Raw genomic sequence first — 16,267 nt, 5'->3', positions numbered from 1 at the left:
GAGAAGTAGGGAGCAGGACTATTGTGAACAGAAGCTTGAGAGGTGAGGCCCTTGGCCCAACCCACGCTGTGCTTGGCAAATGTAATCCCAGGCTAACTAAACCGGAAGTTCTGATCTATAGTTAAGGCGTCAAGGAGATTGTGTGTGTGTGTGTTTGTAAGGCCCCTCCCTGCAAAGATAAATAATAATGGTCAACATTTATGGGTGCTTGCTGTGTCAGTCGCTGTTCTGACTGCTTTGCTTACAGCAGCTCTTGCAATCCTGGTAACAACTACATTAGGAGAGGATAAATATTACGCCAACTTTCCAGGTGAGGATGCTGGCACAGAGAGTTGAAGCCCGAGGTCTCACAGTGAGGAACCCTTTGGGTGGAGAATAACCCAGGTAGACTGGTTCCCGAGTCCGCTGTCCCCAGCACCACACAATACTGTCTCTGGGCCTGACTCTGGACTTGAAGTGTGTTGGTGTGTATTATTCATCTTCATATACTCAGAACCTAGCACCATGCTGGCACGAGGCATGGTTATTTGTTGATTGAATGAATGACCTTTTGCTAGGCCGCGAGGACTGTGGCAAACCCCAACAAGCCAGCAGTTCTTAGGGTTAGATCGCAAATTTTCCTCGGTTGGACAGAGCGGCCGGGCCCATGCTTTCCTTACCGACGCCCAGGCTGACCGTAAGCTGAGATGGTTTGCATCTGCAGGCGCAGGGAAAGGCATAGCAGGCAGCGCCGAGAACAAACCGGAAAAACAGCCCTCGGCTCTGGAGCCCACGGCGGGCAGGGCCTCAGGTGCTCTACCCCGCGGGATCCAGGGAGTGGCCGCCACTCACCGCGCGCCCCTCCTGTCGGCTCCGGCCCGCTCCCGCCGCCCGAGGTCCGCGGCGCCCCGCCCAGTGGGGGAGGAGGAGGCGGGGAAGTCACTCCGGTCTCTGCCTGCGGTGTGGCCTCCCGCGGAGCCGCTCAGACCTTCTCGGCCGGCCCATGGACCCGGCCCAACCCTCGCCGCCCGTAGTCCAGCTGGAGCTGTCGGCGCTGGAGCGGCAGCCAGACGAGCACACGCCTCTCAATGGTGCCGTCCGTTTGGACGAGGTGGCCCTGCCGGCAGAGGTAAGGTCCCCTTGGCGCCGGCCGTAGCTTACCGGCGGCGGGACGGCGGGACCCGGGCCTGGCACCCGCGAGTTTCAGGTTTCCAGCCGGGCGGGGCGTGCGCGACTGCTCCGGACGGAGCCGAGTCACCGCGACACCTTCCGGCCCGAGCAGTCCCTTCCCCAGCCCTCGGGGCCCTCCGACCCCCGAGGCACTCGGGGATCCTACTGGTGACGTGTGGCCGCTGCTGTCTTCAGAGACTGACTCCGGAGACAGGTAGTTTTTTAAAGTCATGTAACTTTTAATTCAGTTTTTCTTTTTTCCAGTAGAGAGAATGAGAATGACAGATTGAGTGTCCTCCTTCTCTCAGAATGTCTTCTGCCTCCCTCTTACCTTCACTGTCTTGCCGCTCTTCTCCCTCCTCGTCGCAGCCCCCAGCCCCCTTCCCTGCCTACCATCCCCCAAGCACTTTCGGCCTTCTCCCAGCCTGGCCATTTGGTTCTGCAGGAAGAGAGATAGGGGAGAGCACAGAGGAGGGAGAGCAGTCAGAAGGAGAAGCTGTAGGGCTGGGGTGTGGGGATCGGCGGGGGTTGAACTTGCCCTGTTCAGTTGAAAGAAAGTAATTTCAAAGTTCTTGTGTGGAGGGATGAGACTTCGCCCACTTTGCCTTTACCTTCTCTCAATCCCTAAGAGAGTCCCTGGCGATTTTTAGGCCACACGCTCTTTTCGGATTCAACCCTAGCAATGATGAGAACATTATTCACTCTCATCAAAGACTTGTAAAACATCAGAGCTTTGAATTCCCAGCCATCCACCTTCTGATTAACCCCTAAGATTGGCTTGAGGTTTTCTGGGTACACAGAACTCCTCATATAGAGCCCCGACCTGATCTTTCCAGGCCCCACTCCTCCACCCCCAACTTTTTGGCTGCCCAGCTGTTGATTTTAGGGATAGGCAGGAAATTCGAAAGTTGAAAGCATTGCTTTTGTTCTACATCGATTCCTGGAACTATTGCAAAGTCCGCTTTTATAGGTACTCTGGAGGGTCATTTGGAAACTTATTTCTGAATAAAATATGAATGCCACAGAAGAATGAAGTTTGAACGAAGACAGTCTGGTCACCAGTGCAAGTGGCCACAACTGTGAACTTGCTGTATGGGTCCTCCAGGACGGTGTCTAGGAATGGGAGTTGAAATACTTGCCTCAGATTAGATAGACCTGGACACCCTAAAGACTCCCTAGCTTGGAACTGATCCAGAGATCTGGTGACAGTTTCACCACTTAAAAGTGTGTCCCAGGGGCAAGGCTGTCCCGTAGTGGTAATGTGTGCCTACTCCGGCTACTGTGAAGCCCAGGAATGCCTTGTTGAAAACAGCTGATGGGTAGAACATGTCAAATCCATGCAGGGTTATCAGTATTCTATAATTCTTTAGCACCTACCCTGTAGCAATTGCTCTTTCATGTTATTGTGATGCCCTCATTAGTCAGGTATGTACAAATACCCTACGCTTCTTTGTAAGTTAGCTTTGTAGGTCACCCAGCAGGAGAGCTGTCCTCAGCAACAGGATGGAGTGAAGGTGAAGGGCTACAGGAGCATTTGGAGTGTGTTCAGGGAATGCTTGGACTGGGAAACCTTTCACAAAGAGAAAAAAAGAAGCCTTGCCTAATGTGCTAATCGTTCTCTTTGGTTCTATCAAATAAAATGAAGTGTGTTTCAGTTGGAAAAGTCAATAAATATAGGCTCATTAAAAAGATTCAGACAAGATTCAGACACAAGAATTTTGTGTGTTGGTCTCGTTGAACTGTAAGATTTCCAATTTTGAAACGCAGCTTAAGTCCATGTATTTTCATTAACCCTGTTTTGTAACTGTCTTGTGACAAACACCTTTGATGCATAAATGCATTTAATTATCACAACTAATTTAAGAGGAAGGTGCCAGTGTTCTGATTTGTCAGATTGAAGATGCTGAGTGAAGAAATTGAGGGAAGCTCTGAAGAGTTACCAGAATGCTCAGGTTCACTCAGTGGTGCCTCTGAAGCTTGAATGTATGTTTTTAAGGTCTCAAACCTATGCTGTTTTTGTTGATTTACTCTATCTATCATCTATCTTCATTTAATTAAAATATATGTCATATATAATTGATGCTTATTTATAGTCGCCTCAATTATTAATTACTACTAATTTCTATAAGTTAGGTAATTTGTAATTAGGTAATTTAAATGAGCTAGGAGTTGAGTATCACATCGGGAATGATGGAGGTGCGGATGGATGGGTGAGGAATTGGGAACCATTCTGGAATGATTGGTAAGAAGACATCTCTCTTCCTCCTTGGAAGAGCTGTGGTGGGAGAGTGAACAAAAGCAGCAGAAAGAACTTCTTTCCCTTTGTCATCTGTGCTTGGCACTTGAGACAAAGGAATACAAGCCACTGAACTCTGCTTTGCCTGCTGTCACTGTAAATATGGCAATCTGGTTGGGTCAAAAATGAGAAAGAAATTATGAGTAATAGAGTGAGGCTAGTTTTCTTTTATGGCTCATTACAGGGCCTCTGACTCGGTTTTCAAATAGAAGTCCCAGAGGCATTTTAAGTGATGGCATCATTTGAATAATAACAAACCAGTAAATTGATAGTTTTGAGGGAGGTAAGATTTATTTCTATGGGCTAGCTAAAAATTAGCTCCATTGTCACGTGTTGTTCAGTTTAGGACAAGAATCAACTGGCTTTTTTGTGCTTGGATCAAACAAGCGGATTAAATCCCACAATGAATATTATAAAGAGTTTTCTATCTATAAGAAAATTTTCCCTGATCTGTGTAATATCTGTTCCCGATTGAGTCAAAAAGAAGAAAAACTTTTGGGATCCAAGAGATAGGTATCCTGCTGCTGTTGCAGGATACTGTGCCATGTATTTAGACCTTTATCTAAAGACGGTTATGAATACCTGGGGAATGTTCACAGGAAAGTCCCGAAAATTCTTGAGCCGTATAATACGATCACAGAATATAAGATGCAGTTTGCACGTATCAATTATTGAGCCATGTAAAACAATCATAGAATGTAAGATTCAGTTGCAAGATCTCCGGAAGGCACCCTGCAGAAGAATCTACCTGTGGCCTCTCCTCACCACCTAGAATTTGGGCAAGGGAGATGAAGCCAGTGAAGAAGACAATGTGTCTTCATGATCCAATTTTGAGGCAAGACTCAGATGGCACAAGTAGCACACATCTACTATGTCAGAGGCTCCTTACCTCCAGGGCACATTGGAAGCTCCTGGGGGTACCTCTAAAAGATACTAATTCTTCAGCTGATTCTGATGTGCAGACAGCTGAGAAGCACTGTACACACAATTGTTTGGCTGGGCGTGTCTGACAGTTTTGTGTGGGTGTGTGTGTTTCCTTTTTCATTTGAGACAGGGTCTCACTCCTGCCCTGCAGGCTGGAGTGCAGTAGTACGCTCATAGCTCACCCTAGTCTCGACCTCTTGGGCTCAAGTGATCCTCCTACCTCAGACTTCTCAGTATCTGGGACCATGTGTGTAAACCATCATGCCTGGCTTTTTAAAAATTTTTATTTTTTGTAGTGATAATTTTATAATGACATAAAGTCTGTGAATATTAATCATGTAAGGGAAGTGCTCAGCGGTCTTGCTGTTAGAGCTGAGGACAGGTCAATGAGGGCACTAGGCTGCAGGAAGAGGCATTTCCTATAGATGAGGGCTGTATAATTTTGAGCTGAGGTCCTCCAGGAAGTCATAGAGTAATTAGCGGTTTTTTTCAACCGCTGGAGTCCTGCTTTATGATCTCTAAGGGACAGCATAAGTAAACACATGAAACCCCGTCTGTACTAAAAATACAAAAATTAGCTGGGCATGGTGGCAGGTGCCTGTAATCCCAGCTACTGGGGAGGCTGAGGCAGGAGAATCGCTTGAAGTGGGAGGCAGAGGACGTGCATTGACACTCATTCTATAGCTCATTTGAAACTAGATGTTTCCTTTTGTGCTAATCTTTATGAGTCCCAGCTGCCTTTTGTGTGAAGGCTGAAAACAGCACCAGGCCTTTGGCCTCAGGAGCTGTATAAGTGGGGAGATGTTTCTGTCCCCTGAGAAGTTGGAGATTCCTTGTATTGGGATGTCTTTTGCCTGTGTGCCTTCCCCTGGCTTTCTGCAGGTTTTGAGTGGGGATGAGAGGTGACCTATCCCTGGACTCTAGAAATGCACTTAACTCAAGAGGGTTTTCTTTTGTCAAGATATGCCTCGGGGCCAGGAACAGTGGCTCACGCTTGTAATCCCAGCCCTTTGGGAGGCCGAAGCGGGTGAATCATGAGGCTAGGAGTTTGAGACCAGCCTGGCCAACACAGTGAAACCCTGTCTCTACTCAAAATACAAAAATTAGCTGGGCATAGTGGCAGACGCATGTAATCCCAGCTACTTGGGAGGCCGAGGCAGGAGAATCACTTGAACAGGGGAGGCAGAGGTTATAGTGAGCTGAGATCGCACCGCTGTACTCCAGCCTGGGCAACAGTGCTAGACTCTGTCTCAAAAAAAAAAAAAAAAAAAAAAAAAAGATTTCCTCAGGGCCTTTAGTGCTCCCCTGGCGCCTGTGACAGGCTGGGCCTCAGAGTCAGTGTAAGGTGCACTTAGGAAATCCAATGTAAGCCCCTCCTCTAGATTTTCTCAAAGTCCACTCTTAAAATTTCTAGAGCCCTCTACAACTAAACAGCACACAACTGTTACATGTATATTACCTGTAGGAGGCACAGGTGTGGAATATAAGAACAGGGACGTTTAAGAGCACGCTTCCTCTATGTGGTTTCAGTTTACCTAGAAAGATAAGGCTAGTCTCTGTTTGTATTTGAACCTGAAACCAGACAGGGCGGTCAGTGGCAGCAGCAGATGGGCTATGTGGACAGTTCATGTATTAGAAGATCTCACTGCGGGCAGGTGGGGAGGGAGGCTTCCACTAAAGGGAAGATTTGACCTAGCTCCTGAAGGGTGGGAAGCCTCAGACCAGAGGTCTCAGCCCTGTTAAATCAATTGATTCACTTCAGAGGGTTTAAAATTACAAGCCATGGCCTGCTCCCACCTCCCTTACAATCTGGTCCACTAGGCACAGGTGGGGCCTAGGTATGTGTCAGTTAAAATCTTCCCCCAGTGATTCTGATGTGCAGCTAGACTTGGGTGCCTCTAATTGAGAAGGTTGGAAATACAGTCCAAATGTGGACTGACCGCTTCCTTTTCTGATGGCCACCACCAAAATAAGAATGGGAGAGAAAGCAGGCCAGGTGTCAGTCAGGAGTGAGCCTCCTGGAGTGCCAGCGAACACTGAGGAATGACTGAGGCGGGTTTCGCCCTTCAGCCGAGCTCCCAATAATTGTTTAGCAGGTGCTTTGTGTCCATTATCTCTAGTTTTTGCAACAATCCTGTGAGCTACATTTAGTATTTATATATTTTAAAGTTGAGGACTTTGGGGCCTGTGAGTTTCAGTAGCTTGCTTAAAGCCACCTTGCCTTTAAGTGGTATACCTTGGTTTGGAATCCAAGTGTGTTAGATACAGAAACATATTTTTTTCCATTGTATTCTGTCGTTTCCCGTGGTCTGTATGTAAGAATTACCTAATGGTGGAGTGGGAAGTAGAAGAGTCATGGGACCATATAGGGGAAGGAGGCGCCCTCCATGACACCCTCATAAACCGGAGCTCCATACAGGGAAGCTGGGAGACTCTGGACAAAAGGGAGAGTGGGAGAGCTTTGTGGAGACACACAGCAAGGATTGGTCCTGGCTCACCTCTCTGAATTGCGTCTCTGAAATGGGCTACTGCACACCCTGAGGGGCTGTCAGGATTAAGTGAAATGACACTGGTGCTCAATAAACCATAGCAGTTGTACTTGTTCTCATTGACCCCACCTCTGTCTCCCTCCAGCCTTCTCACCCAGCCTTTGCAGCTTATTTCCTGTTGGCTCTTTCACCTGTCCTTTCATTTCCCTTCCTTGCACTTTTTTACATAGAACCTAGGCCACAGCAGTACCCTTGTAGCTTTTTCTTGGTGTTTCCACTCTAAACTACACATCATTTTCCCTTAATTTTCAACTAGGCTCTGGTGTTTCAAAACTTTCAACTTACCCAATTAAGTCCAATCTATTCGGGGACAGCAATCAACATCCTCTGAGTGTGCTCCCAGCCTTTCACTCTCTCTAATCTCAACTTTCATTATTTACCTCTGAAAGCCACATTCCAATTGGCAGACTAGTCTGCTGGCCAGTTCCATTACGAATCAACACTGTGGATGCTCCTTCCTGGGTTTGGAAGGCCTTCAAAAATCCATCTTTCAAAATCCCGCCTATTCTCCTAACCTCAGAGCCCCCAGAGCATTTTCTTGCTAACTTCTTTGTGAGGTTCTGTTCTGCCTCTGATGTATATATTTGTAAACTTGATTCAGTAGAGTGTTGCCCTGAGGTCAGGGTCTTGCTGCCTTCATTTCTGTGTCACTGGCCCATCCTAGGTATTCAGAAATGTCTGTTGCAACAAAATGACTGCCTCACAATCTCCCTCTGCCTTTCTAGGCTAACAAGGAAAGCCCCTGGAGCTCCTGTAATAAGAATGTAGTTGGAAGGTGCAAACTGTGGATGATCATCACCTCCATTTTCCTAGGTTTCATTATAGTGATCATCGTAGGCTTATGTCTTGCTGGAGGTAAGAGGATTTAGATGTGAATAAGTTGACACGTTCTAAGAACTTAAGGCTTGTGACTCACACTGAAATGGAAGATGTACTCATGGCCATTTCATTATTCATTACATGAATTTAAGACTGGGTTGGAGCCGGGCGCGGTGGCTCAAGCCTGTAATCCCAGCACTTTGGGAGGCTGAGGCAGGTGGATCACGAGGTCAAGAGATCGAGACCATCCTGGTCAACATGGTGAAACCCCGTCTCTACTAAAAATACAAAACATTAGCTGGGCATGGTGGCGCACACCTGTAGTCCCAGCTACTCAGGAGGCTGAGGCAGGAGAATTGCCTGAATCCAGGAGGCAGAGGTTGCAGTGAGCCGAGATGGCGCCATTGCACTCCAGCCTGGGTGACAAGAGTGAAACTCCGTCTCAAAAAAAAAAAAAAAAGACTGGGTTGGAATATATTGTATGGGTAGGAGCTATGCCTGATTCTTGTGTTTCTGTTGTTGTATTTTCTTGTTTTATGAGCTCCAGAAGTAGTATAGAAACCAGTATTTTACTTTAAACTCTGCTCATTGGATGTTGTAGAGGTTTCTTACATTTTAACTTACTTAAACACTGATTTATATTTTATTACATCCTGATACCCATTAATTTGGATTCTTTTTCTTATCATTTGTTTGCTAAAAATAATTATACTTCCTCTGGTATGTCTAGTATATTACCATAATGATAAAATAATAAATTTGAAAGAGTTTTAAAAAACTTCGAATAACCATGTGTCCATAAGCTGTCATTATTTTATTTATTTATTTATTGTTTGTTTGAGGGAGAGTCTCACTCTGTCATCCAGGCTGGAGTGCAGTGGCATGACCTCGGCTCACTGCAACCTCTGCCTCCCAAGTGGAAACAATTCTCGTGCCTCAGCCTTCAAAATAGCTGGAATTACAATCATGCACCACCATGCCCAGCTAATTTTTGTATTTTTAGTAGAGATGGGGTTTTGACATGTTGTCCAGGCTGGTCTTGAACTCCTGACCTCAAGTGATCTGCCCGCCTTGGTCTTCCAAAATGCTGGGATTAGTGGCATGAGCCACCATGCCTGTCCCAATTTTAACACATTTTAGAAATGACTGTTTATTATATTAGTGTTGCATGTGTGTATAAAACAAAAAAACTTACACAATGCTAACTATATATGACTACATCTATTACATATATTATTTTGTTGCTTATTTTGATTGAAAAATGATACATGTTCAGTTACCCGTAAAACCCATCTATAATATTAATATTTTGTCATATTTTCTTCTAGTCTTTTGCTTACTTGCATTTCTAAAATAATTTGAGATTAGATTTCTTTATAGTCTTGTAGTCCACCTTTAGGATTTTGATGTTACATTGAGATCATTTTGTCGAGTCATTAAAAATCCTTTGTGAACATTATTTTCTTAATGATTTCATGATATAGTCTTTCACATCATTTAAAGCCCTTTGGGTAGTTAACACTTTTTAGTGATTATTAGTATTTGTTAAAGTTTTTACAGTGCATAAATACAGCATCCTTCAGTGGACAATCACTTCAATTTCAAAATGAGAAAGAAGAAATTTGTTTTTATTGATATGTGGGGGTGATGGTAGAGGGGGGCTCATCTGATGCTGGGAAACTCCTGAGCATGATCCAGCCTTCATGTGGACGTGGGCTAAGTCCATCTCTCAGTAACAAACCCAGTCATAGAATGAGCGCTCTCCAGTCTCTCCAGAGGGGGTTCTTAGGAATTGTCCTCAGAAACTACATTTTCCATTTACCTCTTGTTACCCCTTCTCTCAATCCTTTAATTTCCTGCCTTAGAGTTTTGTAGTTCCTGAAGGAATAGGAAAACTTTGATGACATCAGCCAACCTCCAGCACATGAGTTTCCTGGCCAGGCACCATGTCTACTTACTTATTTAGGGCATTGTTTAGGTGTGATGGGTGACTCTTTGAGGCTGTAAGCTGGTATTAAGGTGGGAGAAAGCTAATAAGGTGTCCTGTACCTTCACCATCATGCTGAGGATAATAGTTTTGGTATGAGTATTGCCATACTTCCTATTCATATCAATTCCAACACATGGATGTTGAAAATGAGGTTGAGTAGCACAATCTTGTCCTGACACAGCTAGTTGGTGCTGTCCTAGAAGTTGATATTTGGATCCTGTTGACATCTGGTGCCTATCATAAAGGATGAGGCAAGAGATATAGGTGGTTTAATATTCAGAATTCTAAAGCACAAGTCCCAGGATCTGTCTTCCATTCTCAATAAGTCATCTAACCTCTTCACCTCACTAAGAACAGTCTGCAGAGGAAGATATTTCACTTTCTTTCACAGTTTTTTCTGGAGATGTGAAAGGTTATGGGATAATATTCAGGGAAGAATTTTTTTTAACACTTGTAATGCAAACTTTATTTTTAATTTAATTGTAAATTTGTGTTCTGACATGTCAATGCTTTAAGATTTTTCGAACTACTTTTTTAATCAAGGAAATACTTTTATTTTACTTGGCATCTCAGCTCTTAGGTATTCAAGCCTGCAGGGAGAGTCATGTTACACGTGAGGGTGGAGGAGCTGTAATAGGTAAAGAGGAGTGGGGCAGGGGCTCCTTTCTGTGACAGTCCCAGCCTTGTGCCCTGCTCTGTAGGCATGTTGGGCAAGATGATCTGCAATAATCGGCCACTTCCTAATTGCCAAGTCCATTAATATGAATCAAATATTTATGGAAATTTCAAGAACTATATGGGAAATGAAATGCTGTCTGGGGAAAAAACACTGTTGGGAGAGTAAAGGGCTTTGCCTGTGGCTGTCTGGATTTACTGGGAAACTAAGGTTCCTCAGGAACTACATTTGCCATTTGTGGCCTGCTTAGCCTTCTCTAAACCCCTTAATCTCCTGTCTCAAGGCCCTATAGTCTTCAGACTGAAGCTTGGAGGCAGAAGTGTTAACTGTTGCTCTTCAGTAGGCAAGTCTTTGCAAAACTACCCAGAAAGGCTGAGGAAGCTGAGAGGCAAAACAAAAAAAACAAAAAACCAGCGACTGACAAATCCATTACTCAGAAAGAAACATTTAACAGGGTTTTATGAATAGAAGTCATGCCTTGGGCAGCAGTGAGAAGGGATGTGTTGGACAATTTCGTAAGGGCAGGATTTATGGCATGTAGATAACGTCAAGGTTGTTTTGACCTGCCAGTGAGATTTATGGTAAGTATGTGCTGTCATACAAGGAACAGTACATGAAATAGAAATCTGAGAGGCATTTCCAGAGCTGGGATTAATCAGAACTTAACATGGTGAATTAACAACTAAGATGGAATTTATTAAAAAAAATTTTTTTTAGCTTTATTTCATTTTTAATGGACAAATAATATTGTATATATTTATGAGGTACAAAGTGATATTTCCATACATGAATACATTGTGGAATGATCAAATCAGAGTAACTAGCATATCCATTACCTCAAATATTTATCATTTCTTTGTGGTAAGAACATTTAAAATCCTCTCTTTTAGCTATTTTGAAATATATAACACATTATTATTAACTGTAGTCACCCTGCCATGCAACAGATCACAGAACTTATTCTTCTTGTCTGAAACTTTGTACCCATTAACTGATGTCCCCCCTTTCCCTGTTCAGCCCCCTCCCACCTCAACCTCTGGCAACCACCATTCTACTTTCTACTTCTATGAGTTTCACTTCTTAACATTTCACATGTAAGTGAGATAAGGCAACATTAGTCTCTCTGTGCCTGTGCCTGGCTTATTTCACTTAGCATAGTGTCTTCTAGTTTCATCCGTATTGTTGCAAATGACAGAATTCCTTTTTTTTTTTAAGCTAAATAGTATTCTATTGTGTTTCTTTAGCCTGTATAGTTATGCACTGGGGTTGACACAAAATGGGACGGTGAAAGCATCTCAGAACAGAAAGTTGGGGAGGGCAGGGTGTCTAGTGGGGAGTTGTATTTTGTCACTCAAATTAAGAATTGTCAGCATGTGGTGATAATAAAAGCAGATCAACTTGTAGTAGGTTTTATTATTGCTGCTTGTTCTCTACAGACTGTGCAACCTTTATTGCCTGTACCTGGGGTGGGCTTGCCCACTACTCTAACCTTGTATGTGCCATTGAAGTAATGACAAATTCAGGATCATGGCTTAGCTTAAGACACTGAATAGGGGCTTTGTATGCACTAGGGGAAAAAAAGCCTAGTCATACACCTGACTCACAATTGACATGGACATTTTTTAATGTCCAATTTTATGGGCAGAGCCGAGGGAATTCTGTTGAGACTCTTTAGGGAAAAGGTATTAATGGATTCTTTCCTTCTTCATAAGGAATTATAAATTCCTTGATTTGAAAGGTACAGAAATGAAAGTCATTTTATTTCTTTTTCTCAGTCATTTTCTTTCTGGATAATTTGGAGAACCAATTGAGTATTATCAAGGGTTCTCCTTTCTTCACTAATTCACCCTAGTAATGGGGGATCGAGACCCTGAATAACACTTTACTAATGAAGTTTTGGTTGGGGCAAAATATTTTAAATGTTGCAAAAACAAAACTATGACAAGTAGGTGGATGCTTAGAAACATGATTTAAATTGATAACATTCTGAGCACTCTTATGTGATATCCCCCAACATTATACCCCAGATTCTTGCCTGACCCTAATCTCTTAATTTACACACCCTTCAATGAGTAGGAATGCTGTGGTACTGAAATGTCAGCAACAACTGATTGACTGTGTTGAGTGGATTGTCTACATTTTATGATGTCACATGGTTCTGGCAGACTGACAGCTTTCACAGGGTAATGCTCCCTGGTGTAGGGTGACTCATGGGAAAATCCTAGGCAGACAGCATTAACAAGCTATAAGCTGCCAAGGTCATTTGGGGCAGGCACATGAGAGCAGCGCTAGACCCAGTACCTTGAAATTTCTTTCCATTTTCACCTGTTTATCTTTTCTTTAAATCACTGATGTTTCTCTACTTTACCAAAACCAATATTCTTACGTGTGGTCTCTAAATAATGCCTTTCAGTTTCCTCTGACCAGAGATCTTCAGATATGTCCTCCTCTCTCCAAGCATCCTCAGGTTCTCCTGAATTTGTGCCTAGTGTTCCATGATTGGGATGCTAATCATGTGGGAGTTATTTATATCCTACTGCTCAAGGTCATTGCCAAAGTCCAATCACAAAAATTCAAAAAGTTGCAACCTCAGGCATAAATGGGTTAACTCTTCAAATGCACTAGCATCTTCTCTCTTTCAAAGCAATCTTCTATCAGGATTATTTCTACTTCATTTAGATACATATTTTTCTTTCTCTCTTCTTTCACTGACAGAGTTCCAGAAAGAAACGTCTGCATTTGAATCTTGCCTTCTGCTTACTCACAAACCTCTTGTATCTATTGGTTCCCAGCTCTTCTTCCCAATATTGCTAGCAATTGTCTGATCATGAAAGCCAGTCTTCCTCTGTCTCCTGCCTTATTGTGAGCCTTTAGCTCTGTCAACTTCATTATACTCTTCTGAGTCTATAGAACTCCTGGACTTTAGGTTTATTTTGCTATTTTTGCTCTTGGTCTCTGCATTGTGGGTTTATGAAGCTTCCGTTCAGCTTTCTGACTTTTCACAGTCTTCATTTTTTTCCTTAGAGAGGTCATTCACTCCCAGGGCAACAGCCATGACTCCAAGAAGGTGACTCCTAAATCTACATCTGTACAATTTTCCCGAGTTTTGGAGATACTCTTGGCTAGAGAGCTTTATCTAGAAATAACTGTCATCATCTCAATTATTATACATGTGAAACTACCATTTGTTTGTATGCTATCTTAGTCTGCTTGGGCTACCATAACAAACTATCATAAACTAGGTAGCTTATACATAACAGAAATTTATTGCTTACAGTTCTGGAGGTTGGGAACTCCAAGATCAAAGTGTCAGCACATTTGCTGTCTGGTGAGGGCACACTGTCTATTTTGTAGATCATGCCTTCTAGCTATATCCTCCTATGGAATAAGGAGAAAGGCAGCTTTCTGGAGCCTCTTTTATAAGGGCACTAATACCATTCATAGTGCTCTCCCCTCATGATCTAATCACCTCCCAAAGGCCTCACCCTCTAAGACCATCCGATATAGTTTGGATCTGTGTCCCTGCCCAAATCTCATGTTGAATGGGAAGAGGGGTCTGTTGGGAGGTGACTGGATCATGGGGGTGGATTTCCCCTTTGCTGTTCTCATGATAGTGCATTGGTTCTCATGAGCTCTGATGGTTTAAAAGTGTGTGGCACTTCCTTCTTTGCTCTTTCTCTCTCTCTCCTGCTCCTCCATGGTAAGACATGCTTGTTTCCCCTGAGCCTTCTGTTATATTGCAGGTTTCCTGAGGGCTCCCATCCTTGCTTCCTGTGAAACCTGCAGAACTGCCAGACAATCAGATCTCTTTTCTTCATAAATTACCCAGCCTCAGGTAGTTCTTTATAGCAGTGTGAGAATGCAGTAATACACAATCACATTGGTGGTTAGATTTCAGCTTACGCATTTTTCAGGGAGACACAAACATTCAGATCATAGCGTATCCTTTATCCCAATTTGCTCATCTTTTCCCCTATTCACTCACCCTTTATATGAGACCAAGTTTATTTTAGTTCTGCTACTATCCAGTTGTATAACTTTAGGCAAACTTGTCAACCCTCTGGACCTGTTTTCACACTTATAAAATGTAAATGATTTTGGAATCTGCGTCTATAAATAAACCTTGACCCTAATACATACTAGTTCATTGACCTGAACAAATCATGCATTTTCTCTAAGCCTCCATGCCTTCATTTAAAAATGAAAACAACAATATTTAACTCATTTGGTTGATGTGAGGATTACGTGAGGACAGTATTTGTGTAAAGTGCATAGCAGAGTGTTTGTGCATCATACTTAATAGGGTAGCTATTATTCTTCCTGTTCCTGGCCTTGAGATCTTGGAACCCTTTTTGATTTCTTCTTTCCCATATCTAGGTAATGGCCAAATCTTACCAGTCATTCCTTGGTTGTGTCTTGATAGTAACTTTCCCACTTACTACAAGGCAGCATGCAGGATACTTTGTGCAGGTTGGTTTTCATCTTTGCTATCACCTACATTGCAGGTATTGAAATTTCTGCTGGGGAAGCAGCTTCAGAGGTCACATGGCTAAGAAATAGCCAGCAGGAGTTCAAACTGAGTCTGGTTACCTTTAAAGCCAGCTCTGTTTCCACTCTCCTGGCCTTTCTCATTATCTTTTTTCTTTTTGTTCCCACTGCTGTCAGTCAAATCAGTCTGTTCCAAACTTGTGCCTGTTGGCCTCTCTGCCACCTCTCTCCCAGTTCTATTTTATCCCATCCGTGACCACCCGATTAACCTCCGTTAAACACCAGCCTCTACTTTCTTCATGGGAGATGTTTAGCAACACTCCATTACCCCTTGAAGGCATCTGGCATTTAAGGCCTCTCTGTCAAGCTTAATTTTCTTATATTTTAGCCAAAGAGCTGTTTTTATTTTCCTTCAACGTGTAACGTATGTTTTTGTGATTTTTTAAAAATATGTTTTTCTACATGAAAAAGTGCAGCCCAGATTATCTGATTAGTGACATAAAAACTCTACTGACTGGATAGCCTGTCATTGTTATTATTGCTATTGTATTGACACACACAACTTATTTAGCTAGATCTTGGTACAGATTCATGAAATGACACACGTTAAGTACATTTCATTAGAGCTATTTTGGAAGGCCTGTTTTCACACTTGGTATCTCTTCTCAGTATCCTTGAGTTTAGCAGTTACTTGAATCTTACATCTATCCTCTTGGCATCCCCTACTGTTTTCTGACGCATTGATATCTATTATGGAAATCTACATGGTAGGTATAGAGCTCAAAGATATCCATTGCAATATTATTTATAGAAGTTGAAAGCTGAAAATGACAGATGTCATCTTTAAGAAAATAGGTGAGCCTATTATGAATATTATGAATCAATTAAAATAATCTTTGCAAGGAATTTTAAGCACATGGAAATGGCTTTTATGTATATGACAAAAGAATCAGGATAAGTAAGCAATAATAGCAACAAATGACCAAAAGCAGGATATAAATTACCTATTTGTTAAGACCTCAAATATAATCAAGTATAAGAGGACAAACCCTCTTGATTTCAGTATTATTAGTATTTTTTTCTTTGCTTTGTTATGATTTCCTATACTTTGCATGTTTTTTGCTATGAATGCATAACTTTTTTTAAAATCATACAACATAATATTATGACTTATAACAAGTAAGGACACAGGGATAATTTTCTATGTTTGGGGGTCCCCAAGGTTACTCCTAGATTTGCCAATTTGCTAGGAGGATGCACAGGACTCAGCATGCAGTTCTGCTGATGGCCATGATCTATTACAGCAAAAAGATACGTTAATGATTTATCCAGCAAAATCCAGAGAAAACCAGGAGTAAGCTTTCAAGAGTTCTCTC

At 42.8% G+C, this 16,267-nt stretch overlaps 1 protein-coding gene and 1 long non-coding RNA gene across 2 annotated transcripts in view; both read left to right on the top strand.

The window, feature by feature from the left end:
- LOC116565480 overlaps positions 1-507 on the top strand; it is an 803-nt gene extending 296 nt beyond the window's left edge. The window contains exon 2 of the long non-coding RNA XR_004275455.1: positions 43-507. This is a non-coding gene — a long non-coding RNA (uncharacterized LOC116565480). The remainder of the gene's footprint in view (positions 1-42) is intronic.
- A 392-nt stretch (positions 508-899) lies between these two features.
- The window catches only part of CUNH3orf52 (chromosome unknown C3orf52 homolog), a 33,491-nt gene continuing 18,123 nt past the window's right edge, over positions 900-16,267 (top strand). The window contains exons 1-2 of the mRNA XM_032299106.1: positions 900-1,108; positions 7,644-7,773. Of these exons, the coding sequence (XP_032154997.1) occupies positions 983-1,108; positions 7,644-7,773 (256 nt within the window). The 5' untranslated portion in view covers positions 900-982. The remainder of the gene's footprint in view (positions 1,109-7,643; positions 7,774-16,267) is intronic.

This window comes from Sapajus apella, unplaced genomic scaffold (assembly GCF_009761245.1).
Source record: "Sapajus apella isolate SASKATOON/1434 unplaced genomic scaffold, GSC_monkey_1.0 scaffold40, whole genome shotgun sequence".
NCBI classification, from domain to species: Eukaryota; Metazoa; Chordata; class Mammalia; order Primates; family Cebidae; genus Sapajus; species Sapajus apella.
Note: the sequence above shows the minus strand (reverse complement) of the source record. Positions and strands in the feature narration are given on the sequence as shown.